We start from the raw sequence: 21,794 nt of genomic DNA on the forward strand, positions 1-21,794 counted from the left end.
TATTTTTCCTTAGTAGAAAATTACCTTGACATTATATAACAATGGAAATCAAGGTCCTACAGCCAGCACCAACATTTTCAGTTAACTGTTGTTGAAGAGGAATTTATTTCTTAAAGTGGACTTTTCATTTAAGCCATTTCCAAACAAGCTGTAGGCTTTTTAGTTTTGCATTCATTTTTATGGAATGCAGCTAGTATCCTTGAAACCCTCATCATTACTTTCTTTTTTTCTGAGATTTTAGAAGTACATAAAGGTTTCATGATAGCCAATCATGATTTAAATATGGAACCTCTATGGACAGATTACAGAAAGCAAGACTGTGGTAACTGTTTTCTCTTAACAATTCAAATTTAAAATAACAGTTATAGAAAATTAACTTTCAGCAGTAAGGTAGGTTTTGATTTTATTTGTTTAACATGGTTTTGTTAGCATGATTTAACAGAACGCTGCATCTTGCATTGAGCCATTAATGCCACTTGAGGGCAGTATTTGACAGCTTAGCAAAGCCTGGCCAAGTAATATAAAGATAATGGTATTTCACAGTGAGTTCCTGACCAGTGTTAACCTGAAATGCTTTGTAGTTCATTAGGAATATAAACAGTGCTGATTTTCCTTTGGTTGCAGAGAAATCATCTTTTCAACAGCATGATAGTGAAAGAAGTAAATATCTTATTTTCTGTAATTCACTTTCCCAAGTTTAAAACTTTCTTGTTAATGTGAATCATAATATAGTCATAAAAAATCAAAATAATTATTGTGGGTTTTTTAAAACAGAAAAACCTTTGTTAAAGTATCTTTTTTTTCTTAAAGCAATAAAGTTAGATTTTGTAGTGAATAAAAACAATATGTCAAAATTATAGAATTTTGATTTATAATACCTAAGCTTAAATTCAAGGGACATAATCTTTTGCAGATATTTTTTGGGGAAAATGGAATTATAAATCCTAAGGCTCTGGATAGAAGCAGGGAGGCAGGAAGAAAGAAAAATATACCAGTTTCTTTATAGGCAATATTAACCTAACTTCAAACTAGTGCTTATCTATAAGCTTTCTTGCTGTTTAAGGTTATACTGAAGATTGACTAACATCTGCTTAGTTAAAGTAAATATCAATTTACTAATTCTTAAAATTAAATCTAAAAGGAGAGAAATTATTTGTAGATGCATGTTTGGCAAATAATTGATATGGCATAGGTAATTTGTTTTGGCTGTTTTGTTTGTTTCAAATTTAGAAAATGCAGTTAAGTCTTTCCTCACTATATATAGCTATTTATTTGTTTTTAGTCAATAAAGAGGACATGAGCTCAAAACTGCCCCCTCTTAATAGTGATATTGGCAGCAGCAATGCTAATGTTCCTGATCTGATGGATGAGTTTATAGCAGAACGACTTCGAAGTGGTAATGCCTCAGTAAGTGCTATTTTATTTTATTTGGTTTTAGAGAGAAGGGTAGAGAAACTAAAGGATATGTTCTTATGTACATATATATGTATATGATATTTATGTGAATAATTTAATTCAAATCAGCCTTTCCCCCCAAATTAGCCCTTTATTGAATTAAGATTTTTAAATTATATATTTATAATTTTTTTTTTATCCACAGACAGGCTTATAGTTTTCACCACAGTGAAAGATGGGGATACCTGGTTGCTCGCCTACTTAGGCGTAAGCCACTGCCTTTGTGGTTCGTTCTTCCTCTCTTTTTCATCTTTGCTCTTAAGTTACCCTGATGCCTCCTGCAGGAGAGGTGACAATGGAGGTCTTCTGTCCCAACTCTCTCAATTTTGATAGCATGCTAACATTGTTGCTATCATTCCAGATAACTTAGGAATAGATTTTAAAGTTATCTTTATCTGGAGTGTTAGAATTAAGACAAAATGAAAATATGGAGTTCCCGTCATGGCGCAGTGGAAATGAATCCGACCAGGAACCATGAGGTTGTGGGTTCAATCCCTGGCCTGGCTCAGTGGGTTAAGGATCCGGCATTGCCATGAGCTGTGGTGTAGGTCACAGACGCGGCTCAGATCCCACATTGCTGTGGCTGTGGTGTAGGCCGGCAGCTGTAGCTCCGATTAGACCCCTAGCCTGGGAACCTCCATATGCCGTGGGTGCAGCCCTAAAAAGCAAAAAAAAAAAAAAAAAACAAACAAAAAAATGAAAATAGGAGCAATTTTATCCCTCGTAATGCTTAATTGTTAAGGAAAGAGAAGTGTATGTGGAATTGCTTTTTTTTTAAATGATAGTATTCCAGTTGAATTTCAGCTTCTCTTTAGTGCGTCTGTAGCTCCATTACATTTTTCTTTTCATTAAAAAAAATTTTTTTTTAAATTTCCCATCGTGGCTCAGCAGTCAACGAACCCGACTGGTATCCATGAGGATGCGGGTTTGATCCCTGGCCTTGCTCAGTGGCTTAAGGATCCAGCATTGCCATGAGTTGTGGTATAGGTCGCAGACATGGCTTAGATCCCGCATTGCTGCGGCTGTGGTGTAGGCCAGCAGCTGGAGCTCTGATTCACCGCCTATCCTGGGAACCTCTATATGCTGCAGGTGCAGCCCTAAAGAGACAAAAGACAAAAGAAAAAGGTTTTTTTCCTCGAGTGGGAAAAATCATAGAATGGTTATATATGATTATAGAATGACATCTTTGCCATCATTCTTCTCACCTCCATCATCTCTTCTATTTACTTCTTTTTTTACCCCATTTGAATACTTTGCTCTTTCTATTGTGTTAATATTCACTCCATGAATCCTTTTGAGGCTTCAGGATCTTCAGCCTAGCAACATACAGTATGTGAGTCTGCTTTAGGTGGTTCAGGCTCCATCTCCACATAGTCACATAGACTCTTCAGTTAGTATTTCCCCCTCTTACTTCATGCCCTACATTTCAGCGTTTATTGTGGTGATTGTCTTGGAAATTATAGATTTCAGATGCCTAATAAAAAATTTTAAAAAAATTTTAATGGTAAAATGTTTCTTGAATTTATAGACTATGACAAGAAGAGGAAGTAGTCCAGGCAGCCTCGAAATTCCCAAAGACCTCCCTGATATTCTAAACAAGCAGAACCAGATGCGCCCTATTGATGACCCAGGTGTGCCATCAGAATGGACTTCTCCTGCCAGTGCAGGGAGCAGTGACCTTATCAGCTCAGACAGTCATTCGGATTCTTTCAGCGCTTTCCAGTATGATGGCCGAAAATTTGACAGCAAGTATCTTTTTTTCCGTTTGGGCAGTATAGTATTTTGTTGATTTGTTTTCTTTCAAAACTGACGTATGGATTATATAACGATCACCTTCCTCCATAACATTACTTAGGGGTTCCCACATACATATTTTGATTTCATTTTCAGTGAAATTCCAAAAGAATTTTTAGGGAATCATTTCAAGTTGAGACCACTTTATTTTGCCAGTTAAAAGCTTTTAAAAGCAAAATCCACTATCCTTTTATAAAATAAATGATATCTTAAGACCAAAAACATAGAAAGGAAAAAAATTAGAATGGACTTGATATTAGAATAAAGGACAGTCATGGGTATTTATGAATTGGCACTATTTAATGCACTTATATTTGGGAACCACTGTCTGGTTACTGTCATTGCTTCAGTATGTTTGGTACAAGTATGTTCAATGCTACAGCACTCGGAACCTTACTTGAATAATTGCATCATGTTAAACTCATGGTAAAATGACATCAGTGAGGAGTTCCCACTTTGGCACAATGTTGCTGCAGCTGAGGCATAAGTCATAGTTGTGGCTTGGATTCAGTCCTTGGCTCAGGTCCTTGGCTCGGGAATTTCCATATGCTGCAGGTATTGCCAAAAAGAAAAAAAATTGACATCAATAATATTATTTGGTGCTATATTACTCCCACATAGCTTTTCTGCTATAATTCTGTATTATACTTGGCAGTCAATGAAGGGTATCAGAGCTTAAAATAACACAGAATCTTAGGAATCACATTTGTGAAGAGATGGGAGATGCACTGGATAATTAAATGTTTCTTGCCCTCATAGATTATATACTACTCTGATCTCAGACTGGGAATATGATTTAAGAGAAAAATGACTTTTACCACATATGTGCCATTTTTATTATATATCTCTCTTCTAGAGATTATGAAACTTGCAAATCAGTTAAATATATTTCCAGCTCTCAGAATAAATGGATAAGAATAGTGATAATATATTTTATGTCTCTGTCTTTTATCATCATTATTGTTAATAATAGTCTATGAATATCTTTAAAAGTTTGTTTCTGATTATAAACATTAAAGTGTTAACATTATTTACACTCACCTGAGTGGTATGAAATAGAATAGATTTAGGGGGGATGTTCATATTTAATCATTTTGCTGTGTCTCTTTTGTAAATGTTTTGTTTTACAATTGGAACTTCTATACATTAGCATTTCTTCTTCCTATAGATTTTGGCTTTGGAGCTGATACTGGGACTGCATCCTCTGCTGATGTGGATTCAGGTTCTGGCCATTATCACAGTGCTGAAGAGCAAGAAGTGGCTAGTCTAACCACACTTCACATCGATTCTGAGACAAGCAGTCTTAATCAACAAGCCTTCTCTACTGAAGTTGCAACAGTTACTGGTAAAGTTATTCAAGGAAATGTATTCCTTAAATGCATTTTTTAAGCCACCAAAGAACCTTTTCACAATTTTATTTGATAGATTTTGTGTACTATTTTTTTACTATTTAAGTATTATTTTTTTCATTCATCTTTATGTAATAATGGAGGGAAAAAAGTTAAATGTAAGGGTTTCTTGGAGTTCCTGTCATGGCACAGTGGAGGCGAGTTCGACGAGGAGCCATGAGGCTGCAGGTTCAATCCCTGGCCTTGCTCAGTGGGTTAAGGATCCGGTGGGGCTGTGAGCTATGGTGTAGGTTGCAGACATGGCTCGGATTGGGCATTGCTGTGGCTGTGGTGTAGGCAGGCAGCTTTAGCTCTGATTTGACCCCTAGCCTGGGAACCTCCATATGCCGAGGGTGCAGCCCTAAAAAGTGCATGCGCGTGCGCACACACACACGCACAGAGTTTCTTGACCTAGAATCTATATGGATAAGCTTCAGGGAACTCTGTGAACTCCTAATGTATGCAAAAATTTGTATATGTTTGCAGAGCATTTCCTGCATTGATTTTTTAAATAGATAACCAAAAAAAAAAAAAAAGTACTGTGCTATACTTTTTCTATTGACTTTCAGAGACTGCTTACATTTTTATAGATTTCTTTGGTAAGATACTTATTTTTGAAAATGTAAAGCATATTGCATTCATACAGTAAAATATGCTTTTCAGCGACTTTTTCTGTGGGGTCAAACATGACAATAATAGAACAAGTGGGGTCCAAGAAGTTGAGTCGGCAGAGGCAGGGTCACATTATTTCAAGAGTAGTACAGTGACCAGAGGGAGCCTGAGCAGCTAGTGGCCCATGGTTAAAGAGTTCCACTGTGTTATCCAAATTCACTCTGGTTCCCACTGTAGTTTGATGTCCTTTGATGGATGATCGATGAAATATCAGTAGGGTGATGTTTGCATCCTGTGGTTGGCTGGAACTTCTAAGACTTGAGCAGTGTGATGCCTCTTTGTCTGAGTCGGCACATTTCCTCAGCCAAATCAAACATGAAATTCGGCCAATGAAATACTCAATAGGCAGGAATCCATCCTCTGTTTTCACATCTTACTTCTTTTCCACATCTTTTCTATCAGAGGATAAGAAAGAACTTTAGCCTGCCCCATTGCAGAGTGAGGGCTGATGGGAAGACAGGAGCCAGCTGGCTTGGCCCCACTGTCCTATTATTACAAAATTTGAATTACTCAAAGAGAAATACTAGAGAAAATTCTTACTTTACAATAAATACCTTTGACTTAAAAATAAATTTAGATGAAAAGATACTCAACATTACTAGTAATCAAGGAATGTAAATAAAATCCATGTGATACTACTATCTACATAATCAGCTCGAGTTAAAAATTGATGAGGGTGTGGACCAACTGGAAATATCATACATTACTAATGGGGATGCAAATGGTAAGGCCACTCTGCCAAAAATATGGCAGTATCTTTTAAAATTAAACATAAATTTATCATAGGTCCATTCCTAAGTATTTATTTCAGAACTTTGTATGTGAAAGTTCATGATAGCATTATTCACAGTAGCTAAATTGAGAGTAGCTCAAATATCCATTAACCAGTGAATGGATAATTCATTCAATATTCATTGGAATAGTACCTAGCAATGAAAAAGAGTTAAATGTTAATGTAAGCAAAACCATAACTAACTCTCAAAAACATGCTTTTAAATGAAAGATGTTGAGGCTGGCAGTGTTAGTGGCATATGGCAGTGAGCAAGTTTCTCTTCCTAAATTGCCTCAAGCCTGAAGTAAGTGAAATAAAGCAGCAGTGGTTACTGTAGTTTCTATAACTGGACCAGGAATGGGAGTAGCATTCTCGCTTTCAGTGATGGCTCCTATTAACTGGTATATCCAGTTCTCATTCCATACTAGTTCCATGGTGGACGTGAGATGAGACTGCTCTATACACAATCTTATACAGTATCATGATTTTATTGATCTCTTTGGCCAATTTATAACCTGTTTTTATCTTTCCTTTTTTTTTTTTTTTTTTTTTAAGGGCCTCACTTCTGGAATATGGAGGTTCCTAGGCTAAGAGTCGAATCAAACCACTGGCCTACACCACAGCCACAGCAATGTGGGATCCGAGCTATGTCTGCAACCTACACCAGCGCTCACGGCAATGCCAGATTCTTAACCCACTGAGCGAGGCCAGGGACCAAACCTGTGTCCTTATGGATGTTAGTCAAATTCGTTTCTGTTGTGCTATGACAGGAACTCCTATCTTTTGATGTTTTCAATGTATGTTTTATTGGACTTTTAAGCATTACATCTTAGGTACAGGGAATTGAATATACTTTTAATGGTAATTTTGCGAAATTAAATTTACAGGTTCAGAAAGTGCTTCTCCGGTCCATTCGGCTCTGGGATCCAGGTCACAGACACCTTCTCCTTCCACATTGAATATAGATCACATGGAACAGAAGGATCTACAGCTCGATGAGAAGCTCCACCACTCTGTTCTTCAGACACCAGATGACCTAGGCAATATTTGGAAATTAGATCTTTGCCATTTTTTCCTTTTGGGCCATTAGTGTCAGGAGATTTTAAATAAGGGATCTTAAACTTGGTTATGTATTTTATATATATTATATATTATTATAAATCTTTTGGAAATTGGTTACTGTAACATTTTTTTCTTGCCCTTAAAGATATTGACATTCTTATTTTTGTTATTTAATATTTTATTATAGTTTGTTACAGTCTGGGAATTAGTGATTACGTTAATTTTGTGTGTTATGTTATCCTTTATTTTTATTTATTTATTTATTTGTGTTTATTAGTGCTGTACCTACGGCATATAGAAGTTCCTGGGCTAGGGGTCGAATTGGAGCTGCAGCTGCTGGCCAATGCCACAACCACAGAAATATGGGATCTGAACTGTATCTGCGACCTACACCACAGCTTATAGCAACGCTGGATCCTTAACCCACTGAGCAAGGCCAGGGATCAAAACTGCATCCCCATGTTGTTACTGCTTAGCACAACCGGAACCACAACGGGAACCCCATGTTATTATTTATTGATATGGTACCATTTCCTAAAGCAAGAAATACATAAGTTGGCATCTTTAATCATAATGTTTTATCTGAAGAACCTGTTGACTCACAGGATAAAGTAGTAGCATTATCAAGTTTTTATTGAAATAATGATCAAATTGATAATTTGGCAAGTATATCAACTGATTTTAATTAATTTAATTTAAAAATAGGCCATCTAGGAGTTCCTGTTGTGGCACAGTGGAAATGAATCCGACTAGTAACCATGAGGTTGCAGGTCCGTTCCCTGACCTCGCTCAGTGGATTAAGGCTCTGGTGTTGCTGTGAGCTGTGGTGTATGTCACAGACGCAGCTCAGATCCCGAGTTGCTGTGGCTGTGGCGTAGGCCGGCAGCTGTAGCTCCAATTAGATCCTTATCCTGGGAACCTCCATATGCTGCAAGTGTGACCCTAAAAAGCAAAAAAAAAAAAAAAAAAAGGGCAATCTAAATAAAGTGTTTTTATGTAAATGTTTAAAAGTGACTAGGAAGCCTTAGAAACTCAAGTTAATAAAAAGTTGTTTTTGCTAGGTCCTATATGTTGTGACAAGCTCTAGGATAAAAAGTCATTTTGCAGTTCTCTTATGGTGCAGCACGTTAAAAACCAGTGTTGTCTCTGCTGTGGTTGAAGTCCCTGCTATGGCACGGGCTTTATCCCTGGCCCAGGAACTTCCACATGCCACAGATGTGGCCAAAAGAAAAACAAAAACAAAAAGTCGTTTTGCTAATGTCAGAAACTTTGGTCAGGGACACAGTTGATGAGATATTTATAATGAATAATGTAAAATAGTAGTTTTCATTGATAATGCAGCACATTTACTCTCTGACCAAGTGAAGAAATTTAAAACCATGTGACTTTGGCCTCCCCTCCTCTTTTTAAGGTGTTCATTCCTCATTCTTTTAATATTCACTTACCTTGCCATCACATAGCTCTAATTTTCTGATTTACAGATTATTTCTGACCTTGTCTTTCCTCCATTTGGTCTGCAATTTTTTTTTTTTTGTTTTTTTTTTAATGGCTGCACCCGCAGCATATGGAAGTTCCTAGGCTAGGATGTTTTTTGTTTTTTATTTTCAGTTTTTTCCCCAACATTTGGAAGAAATTTCAAACTCACATAAAAGTTGCAAGACTAGTAAAATGAACATTCATAAACCCTTCAGATAAGTTCACCAGTTGTTAATATTTTACTACTTTGTCTTTCTCTCTGTGTTTAAATACACAGGTGCGTGTGTGCACGCTCATACACACACACACACACACACACACACACACGCTTGAATAAAAACAACCCCACCATACCCGCTCTTTTTTTTCCGAGCCATTTAAGAGTGAATTGCTAATATCAGACCCTTTAGACCTAGGCAATTCAACAAGTATGTCCTAACAATAAGTGTACATTTCTTGCAAACCCCAAAATACTGGCCACATTCATGATATTTAATGTTGATACGTCACTGTAATTTTAGTCCATAGTCAGTTATCCTCACTTGTCCTAATGATATCCTTCATAGCTATAAACCAGTCGATTTATCACTATATTATGAAGAGTCTGTAGAGTATGGAGGTATTAATAGTGATGGTTAAAACTGCAGTGTTTTTTAAAATTTTATTTTAGTGAGTTTACCCCAGAATCCTGTTTTTTATTATTGTGAAAAGCTGTTTAGTAATTTTTAAATAATACACTCAGTTATTGTACACTGACATGCAGAGAAAAAAGTTAAACATTAAGAGTAAAGGATGTACATGCACTGAATACAACTTTGTAAGTTATCAGGACATTGAGCTATTATCAAGCAGGAATAATCTTCACTGACTTTCTAATAGTTTTGCCTTTTCTGTTATATACATTGCACATGGCTTCTTTTTTTTTAAGTCTTTAAGATCTATAAAGACTCCTATCTAAACTATCTATTGTACAGATGAAGAATTGTAGCCCTAGGGAATTTATTAAATAATCTGTGCAATATCATATAATTAGCAACAGAAATGAGATTAGGACCCTAGGTTATCTATGTGTCTTATACATAATCGTACCAGTATTAATAAAACAAAAGAAATATAACTATGGACATTTTAGATTATGCTAAAATTATTTTTTCATGGCACTGTGGTATCCTTTTAAGGTGAGGCTTGATTTAATTGTAAAATATAGAAATATATTTCTTTGAAAGTTTTAAACTACAAAGAAACAAGCTTAGGAAGACTTCCTACAGGACCTGCATTCAACCTGATATTATCTGTTAATCTGATGACATAAACTAAAGTAGCTATTAGATGAGAGGGAGAGCATATACTTATAAGCATGATCTTTATGTCAAACATAAATTTCTCCATCTGCTATCTAGGTCATTTTCTACTTAGGTAAATCTAGATAGAAGCACTGTTGAATAAATAATTATTGTCATAATAAGGAATTATGAACTGGTAAGGTTTTGACCTTATTAGGAAAAAATAACATTAATGCATATTAATGCATATTAATATTTCTTTTATTCGCCTTTGTAGATATTATTTAAGATTATTAATCTGACTCCTTTATGTTTTTGTGATCAATTCTCTAGAAAAATTACTGACACCAGTGTATTATTTTTTTCTGTAGAAATCAGTGAATTTCCATCTGAATGTTGTAGTGTGATGGCAGGGGGCACTCTCACAGGATGGCATGCTGATGTTGCTACTGTAATGTGGCGAAGAATGCTAGGCATTTTGGGAGATGTCAATGCTATTATGGATCCTGAAATTCATGCTCAAGTTTTTGATTACCTCTGTGAACTTTGGCAAAATCTAGCAAAGGTAAAGAAAAGAAATAAAAATATAGGATTAAGAAGTATAGAAAAGGATTTAGATGACATTATCATCCCTTCCTCCATTACTACAAATTGATTCCTCAACCATGATAAAATAAACAGTTAAAATAACATAAATAAACAGTTAAAATAAACATTTTAGGCATTGGACCTCAAATTAAATATAAAACAAACAGGAGCAGTTCCCGTTGTGGTACAATGGAAACGAATCCAACTAGTCACCATGAGGTTGCAGGTTTGATCCCTGGTCTGGCTCAGTGGGTTAAGGATCTGGCGTTGCCATGACCTGTGGTGTAGGTCACAGACCCGGCTCAGATCCCGCCTTGCTGTGCCTTGCATAGGTCAGCAGCTGGAGCTAGGATTTGACCTATAGACTGGGAACTTCCATATGCGGAGAGTACGGCCCTAAAATGCGAAAAAAAAAAAAATGGGAAAAGAGAATACTTTTCATAGACTTGTTGCATTTTATTGAAATTTGCAGATTAGAGATAACCTTGGCATTTCAACTGATAATCTGACCTCACCTTCTCCACCGGTTTTGATTCCTCCACTGAGAATCCTTACACCCTGGCTTTTCAAGGTAAGCTTAATATATAAAATATTCATTGAAAAGTTTTGTTTCGTAAATGAGTATGTGGTCAGTCATAAACATTTGAGAGACAGAAGACTATTGTATAGTCTTCTAGAGTACTTGGTTTTTAACTATCCATGAGTGGTTATATATAGAGAGGAGCATGGGCCTGGCAAAATTATTATTTAGGATGCATCATTTTTATTATTAAAACAATTATGTTTTTATTATATTTAAGTGTAAACCTCAAATTTGTGTTATAGAATTTGCTGTGTCTTTTTTTGTTGTTTTTTGTTACTTACTTTTAAAGAACTTTTTCTTTTAAGTATTATGTGATCTGTTTGGTGCATTTTCCTAAGTGAAAAAGTGTGTAGTTATTCACATCTATGTTGTATTATTTTAATAATAAAAATAATTTGAGTAGTCCTGACATTTAATTCATTAAAGAAAATGGGCCAATGTAGAAATAAATGAAAACAAATATATTGCTTTTTATATTCAGTTGCTTCAGTATTTAATAGTGTTTGTTTTTGAGTATTAAAATCAACTTCTTTAATTATAGGCAACCATGTTAACTGATAAATATAAACAAGGTAAATTACATGCTTATAAACTTATTTGTAATACAATGAAAAGAAGACAAGATGTTTCTCCAAATAGAGATTTTCTAACACATTTCTACAATATAATGCATTGTGGATTACTTCATATTGATCAGGTAAATTTATGTACTTTCTGACAAGTTGTTTTATAATTTTATCTTTGATTCTTTTGTTTGTTTTTTTGATTTTTGGCTGTGGTGTTTAGTGACTTGCTGTGGAATCTCAGTTCTCAGTCTAGGGATTGGTGCTTTCACCCAGGCTGCAGGGGTGAAAGCACCAAGTCCTAACCACTAGACCACACGGGAGCTCCCCATCTTTAATTCTTGATTCTGTTTAACTTGACTTTCAAGGTGTGTAGAATTAAAAACATATTATGTAGTAGTTTATTTACATATTTCTTCTATTTATAACCATTTATTCTGAAACAGTTTCAAAATAAGCTATTAGAGTTAGGAGATTGACTTTATTAAATGAATCTTTCTTTTAATGTTATGCCAACTAATTCTCTTTTTTAATAGGATAAACGACCATTTGCTTACATCGACAACATCTTCCTTTAATATCCTAACTTACTTTTCTTAGGTATTGTGTAATTGTTACTTGATAACTGGTACTAGAGTCTTATGGATGTGCTCAACTAGTCATGCAGCAACCAGAGGTTTTTCCCTACTCTAAGAGTCAGCATGTCACATTTTCTTAGTGCCATAGATTGTATTACTATGGTGACAATTATATTGATTTGGCATTTGTACCAATGTAATCATTAAATTAGGTAGTCATATATATGTCTCTAGAACAGTACTTTAAGAGTCTTTATTTTTTTTATTTTTTCCCACTGTACATTTTTGTTCCCCCCACACTTTGTTCTGTTGCAGTATGAGTATCTAGACATAGTTCTCAATGCTACTCAGCAGGATCTCCTTGTAAAGCTATTCTAACTTGTATCTGATAACCCCAAGCTCCTGATCCCTCCTACTCCCTTCCTCTCCCTCTTGGCAACCACAAGTCTATTCTCCAAGTCCATGATTTTCTTTTCTGAGGAGATGTTCATTTGTGCTGGATATTAGATTCCAGTTATAAGTAATATCATATGGTATTTGTCTTTGTCTTTCTGACTCATCTCACTCAGTATGAGATTCTCTAGTTCCATCCATGTTGCTGCAAATGGCATTATGTCATTCTTTTTTATGGCTGAGTAGTATTCCATTACTTTAGGAGTCTTGATCTGGGCCATAAAATTAAAAAGTATGGAAGGTTGTAGGTCAAAGTAATGTAAATTTTTTTATCGTAAGGTGGTTAAAATTTTACTTGCAATTCATTTAGAGAGCGTTAAATTAATATTAAAAGATGATAATATCTCCTTCTGGAAAGTGAAAAACTTCCCGTGTTAATTTGAAATAATTACTGTGTTCTCTTATAGACATGTCTAAAATAAAATGACACTCTTAATTATTGGATAAAAAGCTTTATAAATAAATCAGATTGAGTAATATAGCCTGGTACACTGCAGCCTCAGGGTAAATTCCAAAGGGAAAATGAATGAATAATCAAGGTAAAAATGTTCCCTGCAAAACACATAGGTCCAGATTTCTGAGGTTAGATGTCTATCATCAAAGGACTTCAATTTTTCTAAAAAAGAATCTCTTCAGCTGCCATGTAACAGGTCATGTAACTTTAGACATCAGAGTTATTGCATGGAAGCAAATAGATGACAGGAGGAACTACTCTGCATTTCAGTTTTACAACACATGAGCCTTATATTTTTAACCTTTTGGAGCAAAGAACCTTCTAGGAGTTCCCGTCGTGGTGCAGAGGTTAACAAATCCAACTAGGAACCATGAGGTTGAGGGTTCGGTCCCTGGCCTTGCTCAGGGGGTTAAGGATCTGGCGTTGCTGTGAGCTGTGGTGTAGGTCACAGACGCGGCTGGGATCCTGCCTTGCTTGGCTCTGGCGTAGGCCGGTGGCTATAGCTCCAATTGGATCCCTAGCCTGGGAACCTCCATATGCCGCGGTAGTGGCCCTAGAAAAGGCAAAAAAAAAAAAAAAAAAAGAAAAAGCCTTCTATTCTGCTCTCTAGCATTAAAAACAAAAACAAAAAAAAAACAAACAAAACCGCTGGTTTGGTTTTGTTTTCTTTTTTGCTTTTTAGGGCCACACTCGCAGCATATGGAGGTTCCCATACTAGGGGTGAATCAGAGCTACAGCTGCTGGCTTACGCCAGAGCCACAGCAATGCAGGATTGGAGCAGCGTCTGCGACCTACACCGCAGCTCAGGGCAACACCGGATCCTTAACTCACTGATCAAGGCCAGGGATCGAACCCACATCCTCATGGATCCTGGTTGGGTTTGTTAACTGCTGAGCCACAAGGGAAATTCCAAAAAAAATGCTCTATGTTGATATCAGGTTTTTTTGTTTGTTTGTTTTGTTTTGTTTTTTAGGGCTACACCCATGGCATATGGAGGTTCCCAGGCTGGGGATGGAATCGGAGCTGTAGCCACCAGCTTACAACATAGCCACAGCATTGCCAGATCCAAGCCACGTCTGCAACGTATGCCACAGCTCACGGCAATGCTGAATCCTTAACCCATTGAGTGAGGCCAGGGATTGCACCTCTGTTCTCATGGATGCTATTCAGATTCATTTCCACTGAGCCACTATGTTTTAAGTTTACTTTCCTTTGACAAAATGTATTAAGATGGATTATTTGGAAGAATAATCCAAATTATGTTATCTATTTTTAAGGATATTGATTAGCTTATACAAGATTACATTTGTGATATTTTTCCTCTCTTTTTCTTTATTCCTAAGGATATTGTCAATACAATCATCAAGCACTGCTCACCTCAATTTTTTTCACTTGGTTTGCCTGGTGCCACAATGCTTATTATGGATTTTATTGTAGCAGCTGGTAGAGTGGCTTCTTCAGCGTTTCTTAATGTAAGTTTTTCTTTCCTATCCTTTATAATATACCAAACTGCTCTTAACCAAGATTCAACAAAGGAAGATCCATTGTTGATAAAATATAACAAGCTGATGTTTAGGAAAATACGTAATTTAGTTTAAATTGATTGCTTCTCCCATATTTAAAAAAAAGAGAGTAAACAATTCTAAAGTGTAAGAAAGTGTTGATAAATTGACCTAGGAGCTATAAAAATGGCTTAAATATGATAAAAACAATTTAAAGTTGAAGAAATCTAAGGAAACAGAAGGAGGGAAGAAAAATTTTTAAATGGGCAGTGGACTGTAGCAAAAGAGTAGAAAGAAACAGAGGTGAGGTAACCCCAGAAATACGTTCTAAGAGTAAACTCTAAACTCTAAAACAGCATGTGAGGGTTTTTCATTGAGCTCTGGATCTGTGAGCCAACACCAAATAACTTACTATAACCGTGGCATATTCAGATATGAGTGGAAGAAGAAAACTGAGGAGGAAGGCTATTACTCTGTTTATAGTGCTCAAGAGGTTAGATTTCATCCTAAAAAAAGAATGAGTAACCTTTGAAGGATTTTAAGCAAAGAGTAATATGGTCAAATTTATATTTTAGAAACATCACTCTAGAACAAAGTATAAATGAGAGACAAGTGGAAGTCTGTTGGAAGAAACTAAGAGTATTTGGGAAAGAAAAATCAGTTATACTTGACTAGTCTTATAACTTGCAAAGCAGTTTAACATATGTTACTTCATTTATAAACTGCAAAAGACCAATGAAAAGGAGCTCGATTTGAGGCATTGTAAGCTGCCTCTTATACATCCATGCGCTGTCTGGAGGGCACTGTGTGTATAAGTCAGGAGCTCAAAGGAGATGTCTGGACTGAAAATTCAAAGCTGAGACACCTTAGCTTGGAGGTGGTATTGAAAGCTGTGAAACTGAATATGGTCATCTAGAGGAAATGTGCAAAGAAGTGAGCAATTCATCTTTATAACCTGTTAATAACCCAGTTTCCCTAGTTCTGAGAACAGTGATCATGTCTTACTTACCTTGGTATCACTGGGCCTGGCACAGCATCACACTTACAGGTATTTATTAACTGAATGAATAAATAGATATTCAGTAGTTTGTGTTCAACATGGTGCTAAGCCCTTTTGTGGTTGTTACAGTTTGGTTTCCCCTTGTGTATGAAATGTTCCTTTATGTGGAATACAGAAGGATATAGTAAAGAGATAAACATTGTGTTCAGGGAACATATGATTGGCTGCTGGGAAAATAGGATAGTATATTAACAACTATAGAATGTAGGCCAACAAAGAGGTATCAGTAGGAGGAGCTTAATATAGTGGTTAATAAAAGCCTGAGATGTAGAGCCAGTCTGCCTGGACTCAAGTCCCAGCTCTGCCGCTTGTTAGCTGTGAGAGCTTTAATTTCTCTGTGCTTAAGTGTCTTCATCAGTAAGATGAGATAACCTTCCTCATAGGGTTATTTTTATAAGGGTTGAATTAATATTTATAACTTGGTTGGAACATCATATGACACATTGTGTGTGGAATTTAAGAGTTTGTTAAATAAAATAAAAATAATTTTAGGTAATTCAAACAAAGGAGAGATCATATTTTTTAAAGATATCATGAGGTTCTATGGAAAAGATATTTGAGTAAGTATGTGAAAAATTAGTAGTATTTATATAAGTGAAAATGGAGAAGAAGGAAGGCATTCTAGGCATAGGGAAACAGGTGTGAATAAAATGTATCCTGGGAATGACAAATACGTTTTGTTTACAAGCTAGTTAATCTAACTAGACAGTTGTGAACAGAAAGAACTGAAAGGTGCTTTAGATTCTGGCTACTCAGAATGTGGTTTGCAGAAACATTTGGTAGGCAAGACCTTAGACTTATCTCAGACCTATTGAAACAGAGTATGTGTTTTTTGTTTGTTTGTTTTTGTTTGTTTGTTTGTTTTTGTCTTATTAGGGCCGAACCCTCGACATATGAAGGTTCCCAGGCTAGGGATCTAATTTGAGCTGTTGCCACCGGCCTACGCCAGAGCCACAGCAACGCCAGATCTGAGCTGCATCTGCGACCTACACCACAGCTCACGGCAATGCTGGATCCTTAACCCACTGAGTGAGGCCAGAGGTCAAACACGCAGCCTCATGGTTCCTAGTCGGATTCGTTTCTGCTGCGCCGCAATGGGAACTCCAGAATATGCATTTTAACTGTATCCTCAATAATTGGTATAGACAGTAAAGATTGAGAAGCATTGCTTTAGAATACATCTTGGAAGCTCTGCTAATGCCAGGGATGAGACTGTAATGCTGTAGTGCTATGTTAGATAAATAAATAAACTTTTAAAGTAGATAGAGAGATGATCGAATCTTTGCTTTGGGAATGTTAAATTAGTGTATTAAACTAGGAATAGATTAAATGAAGGACAAACTAAAGATGGTAAACAAGTTACAAGCCTATTATAGTGTTAGCAGCGTACACACATTATCGCTCTCTTGGATACTGGCAAAAGCTGATAGAACTCAGAGGAGAGTGGAGCATAAACCAATGCCATTTTTTGTCCGTTTACTATGAAAACTATAACTTCATTTGGCTGATTATTCTAGATGACTAGGTGGTACATTTCCTGTAGCCTTTCTCAAGGTTCTGCAGGAGAATTAAGCTCTAATGTCCTTAGGCATCCATTTTACGTGACTAAACCTTCCTCCTATCTAGAAGGATACTACTTAATGTAACATCATTGGGAAAATTTAGAAAAGAGTTGCTTTCTATTTTCTGTGGCTCACGTGAGGAACACCTTTGAGAAGAGCAGCATAGGAAACCAGATCATTGCAAGAATTAAACCTGTCACTTGCATCATCACTATAAGATTAAGGGTAGTCTTTTCCTCTTGCTGGTGTTGGAGCTACAAAATCTAAGTCTTGCTCTTTGGAGTCTCATTTTAGATCCCATACATGCCATCTTACTTTGGTTTAATCCCCCTGCTCCAGGCAAATTACAGATCAATTGGTTAGGTTTTCCTTTTTTTTTCTTTTTGTCTTTTTAGGGCCACACCCATGGCGTACGGAGGTTCCCAGGTTAGGGGTCTTAGGGGTCCAATCAGAGCTGTAGCCTCCAGCCTATATACCACAGCCACAGCAACATGGGATCTGAGCTGTGTCTTCCATCTACACCACTGCTCACTGCAACGCCAGATCCGTAACCCACTGAGCAAGGCCAGGGATGGAACCCACATCCTCATGAATGCTAGTTGGGTTCATTAACCACTTACCCATGACGGGAACTCTAGGTTTTGCCTTTCTTAATTACAGTTACATTCCAATTCTGCCCCACATGATATCCCACATACCTGAACGAATATCCACAGTTTTCTTATCCAGCTTTAACGAAAAATCCCTCAGCTAATCTTTCTTTAAGTATTGGGTTTTTGTTTTTTTTTCCCCCCCACTGTACAGCAAGGGGGTCAGGTTATCCTTACATGTATACATTACAATTACATTTTTTCCCCCACCCTTTGTTCTGTTGCAACATGAGTATCTAGACAAAGTTCTCAATGCTATTCAGCAGGATCTCCTTGTATATCTATTCTAAGTTGTGTCTGATAAGCCCAAGCTCCCGATCCATCCCTCTCCCTCCCCCTCCCCCTCCCATCAGGCAGCCACAAGTCTCTTCTCCAAGTCCATGATTTTCTTTTCTGAGGAGATGTTCATTTGTGCTGGATATTAGATTCCAGTTATGTGATATCATATGGTATTTGTCTTTGTCTTTCTGGCTCATTTCACTCAGTACGAGATTCTCTAGTTCCATCCATATTGCTGCAAATGGCATTATGTCATTCTTTTTTATGGCTGAGTAGAATTCCATTGTGTATATAGACCACATCTTCCGAATCCAATCATCTGTGGATGGACATTTGGGTTGTTTCCATGTCCTGGCTATTGTGAATAGTGCTGCAATGAACATGCGGGTGCATGTGTCTCTTTTAAGTAGAGTTTTGTCCAGATAGATGCCCAAGAGTGGGATTGTGGGGTCATATGGAAGTTCTATGTATAGATTTCTAAGGTATCTCCAAACTGTTCTCCATAGTGGCTGTACCAGTTTACATTCCCACCAACAGTGCAGGAGGGTTCCCTTTTCTCCACAGCCCCTCCAGCACTTGTTATTTGTGGATTTATTAATGATGGCCATTCTGACTGGTGTGAGGTGGTATCTCATGGTAGTTTTGATTTGCATTTCTCTTATAATCAGCGATGTTGAGCATTTTTTCATGTATTTGTTGGCCATCTGTATAGCTTCTTTGGAGAAATGTCTGTTCAGGTCTTTTGCCCATTTTTCCATTGATTGATTGGTTTTTTTGCTGTTGGGTTGTGTAAGTATTGGGGTTTTATTCAGTTCATTTTTCTAGTACAATTTATTTTAAAGTGGGATGGTGGCAATGAGCTTACCCTTACCTTTTATGCTCCTGGCCTTGTATCTGTAAATATGGATTATTTTTAGAATATGGAACTGAATTGTTTTGTGGAAGATTATCATAGAATACTACTCCCTCACCTCTGTTGTAATATTTACTAACATAAGGAAATTCTTTTGGAGATAGGTTCTTGTTTTATGTGAACAGAAGTCTTGTATTTCTAATTGACTTGCTTGAGCATTTTTGTTAGATATTATTAAACATAATCAATTGGTAGGTATTTTAGTAAATAAAGCAATATATCAGTAGGTGGATATTGATGTTTGGGGAGCATGTAAGAAGGCAGAAGAAAAAGAAGTGTTCAGTGCTGATACTTCAGAAATGACTTAATACAGCGAAAGAAAAAGAATGAAAAGTTACTTTCATCTACAGTCCAAGCATCATTTCTTTTTTTCTTTCTTTCTTTTTTTTTTTTTTTTTTTTCTTTTTAGGGCCACTCCTGTGGCATATGGAAGTTCCCAGGCTAGGGCTCAAGTCGAAGATGCAGCTACCTGCCTTCACCACAGCCACAGCAATGTAGGATCTGAACTGCAGCTGAGGCCTACACCACAGATTGCAGCAACGCCGGATCCTTAACTCACTGAACCAGGCCAGCGATTGAACCCACATCCTCTTGCATACTATATTGGGTTCTTAATGAACCACAACAGGGACTCCTCTAATTTTGTTTTTAGTACATAGTATAGGCAATTTTTTAAATCATGTGAATAATATCATAAAATGTATCTAGACCAGTGCCTGTTTCTTAAAGATATAGTGGACATTATCATCCATAGTTACTGTATTAATTCTTAGTAATCTAGAGACATTGAGTCTTCTGCTCACTAGAACAATACGTTGTGATGTGTGAATTGCTTTTAAAATGAAAGTGTATTTTTCCTCAAAATAGTGTAATTTTATGCTGTTAGCTAAACTGTATTCTTGTCTACATACTCATTAACAGTAGCCGCATTTCTGCTTGTTAGCTGCTCTTGAAGGCTCTGCTATTTGTTCATTGCATTTATTGAGAATAACAGTAGTTTATGTGGAAAGTATAGGTGGAAACCTAATCTTTTTGTGTTTCCCTTTCCTTTTTGAATTTTATCTTATACTCTGATTTCGCTGTATAATCCGGTTAGATAATAAAGTAATTTTTCTGATAATTTAATGATATAATCAAATATATTTTAAAGATTTAAAAAATCTGATACATAGGCACCAAGAGTGGAAGCACAGGTTCTCCTGGGATCTTTGGTTTGCTTTCCCAACTTATATTGTGAACTGCCTGCTCTGCATCCCAACATTCCTGATATTGCTGTGTCTCAATTTACAGACGTTAAGGTAAGAATTCATATTTTCAGCAATTAAATGATTTTATAATCATAACAGTACATTTAAGAAAATTTGTATTCTTTCTTTTCCTCTAGAAACTCACACAATTTTTAAAGAACATTAACCAGATATACTCCTCAAATACAAAGGCTGGACTGTCCATTAGGAGCATAGCCTTTGTTTATAACTGCTTTTGAAACGTTTTCTCATTGTTTAACATGCTCACCTATCTTAGAATTCATTCATTCATTCACTGAAATATCCTGTGAGTCAGATACTGTGCTGCTAATGTAAGTCTTCTAAGGTTGAGATGGCACTCAGCCTGCATATTTGCCCCTCCCCGCTCCCAGTTTTCCAGTGTGATGAATCAAACAATGTAATGGAATATTATATTCTATAGGAAGCTATGGAATTGAGGTGGGGTCCCCTGTACCTGAAGCATTAACAGGCTCGAATAGGACACCGTGCAGAATTAAAGTGAGTGTAGAATCATTGATAGAACTTTCCCCAGATACTAAATCTTAAAAAAAAGAAAAAAAAAAAAATACAGGGTTTCCTGTTGTGGCACAGCGGAAGTGAATCTGACTAGTATCCATGAGGATGCAGGTTCGATCCCTGGCCTCTCTCAGCGGGTTAAGAATCCGGTGTTGCCGTGAGTTGTGTTGGTTGCAGATGCGACCGGGATTCTGCTTTGCCCTGGCTGTGATGTAGGTCAGTAGCTGTAGCTCCGATTCGACCCCTAGCCCGGGAACCTCCATATGCCAGAAAAGATAATGTGTCTAATTAGGAGTAGACATACTCCCAATTTACTCCCAATATTTGTTTACAAGTCTTTAAAATTTTTTCAGATAAAAAATTGGTGAAAAGTTGTGTCTCCGTAGAGGTTAGACTCTGTTTGAAGGGTCAGAGGTGTCATGATCAGCATCCTTAGTCCTCTGGACTCAGTAATTCTTAGAGCATGGTGGAAGGGAGTGGTAGGGTCCAGTTTGTCCTAGTTAAGACAAAGCCCTTAGTGCTCTAGACCTATCATTGTGCCTCGCCATGAATAATTTCATCACTAAGTCAAGACCTGTCTCTAATTGAATGCCTATGTGTTATAAATTCCCATAGTTTTAATAGTCCTAAGAAGTTGTGCTTGTTGTAATTTCCAGTTAGTCTCTTTTTGACATGAACTGGTCCCTAGAATTAGAAGGGAAAAGAGGAATAAAGAAGGGACAGGAGAGGGACATGTCTCTTCAGAAGTCATGCTCATGGTTTTTTTATGGGTTTTTTTGTTCTGTTTTTTGTATTTTTAGGCCTGCACCCATGGCATATGGAGGTTTCCAGGCTAGGGGTTGAATCGGATGTTTAGCCGCTGGCCTACACCACAGCCACAGCGACACCAGATCCAAGCCGTGTCTGCAACCTACACCACAGCT

General features: G+C 36.8%; 1 protein-coding gene across 14 annotated transcripts in view; it reads left to right on the plus strand.

Annotated features, from left to right (window-relative positions):
• RALGAPA1 (Ral GTPase activating protein catalytic subunit alpha 1) overlaps positions 1 to 21,794 on the plus strand; it is a 231,376-nt gene that overhangs the window by 101,943 nt on the left and 107,639 nt on the right. For all 14 annotated transcript variants that reach the window (XR_014808956.1, XM_021099154.2, XM_021099150.2 and 11 more), the window contains 9 exons: positions 1,283 to 1,407; positions 2,984 to 3,200; positions 4,418 to 4,594; positions 6,969 to 7,121; positions 10,274 to 10,467; positions 10,963 to 11,061; positions 11,615 to 11,770; positions 14,465 to 14,593; positions 20,260 to 20,385. Coding sequence is in view for 13 of the 14 variants with exons in the window: in XM_021099154.2 (XP_020954813.1) it covers positions 1,283 to 1,407; positions 2,984 to 3,200; positions 4,418 to 4,594; positions 6,969 to 7,121; positions 10,274 to 10,467; positions 10,963 to 11,061; positions 11,615 to 11,770; positions 14,465 to 14,593; positions 20,260 to 20,385 (1,376 nt within the window). In the remaining variant the exon portion in view is untranslated. The remainder of the gene's footprint in view (positions 1 to 1,282; positions 1,408 to 2,983; positions 3,201 to 4,417; positions 4,595 to 6,968; positions 7,122 to 10,273; positions 10,468 to 10,962; positions 11,062 to 11,614; positions 11,771 to 14,464; positions 14,594 to 20,259; positions 20,386 to 21,794) is intronic.

The sequence above is a fragment of the Sus scrofa genome, chromosome 7, assembly GCF_054392235.1.
Source record: "Sus scrofa isolate SSC_HxYL_T2T_F1_AM1 chromosome 7, Sscrofa_HxYL_maternal_Yorkshire_Landrace_v2.0, whole genome shotgun sequence".
NCBI lineage: Eukaryota > Metazoa > Chordata > Mammalia > Artiodactyla > Suidae > Sus > Sus scrofa.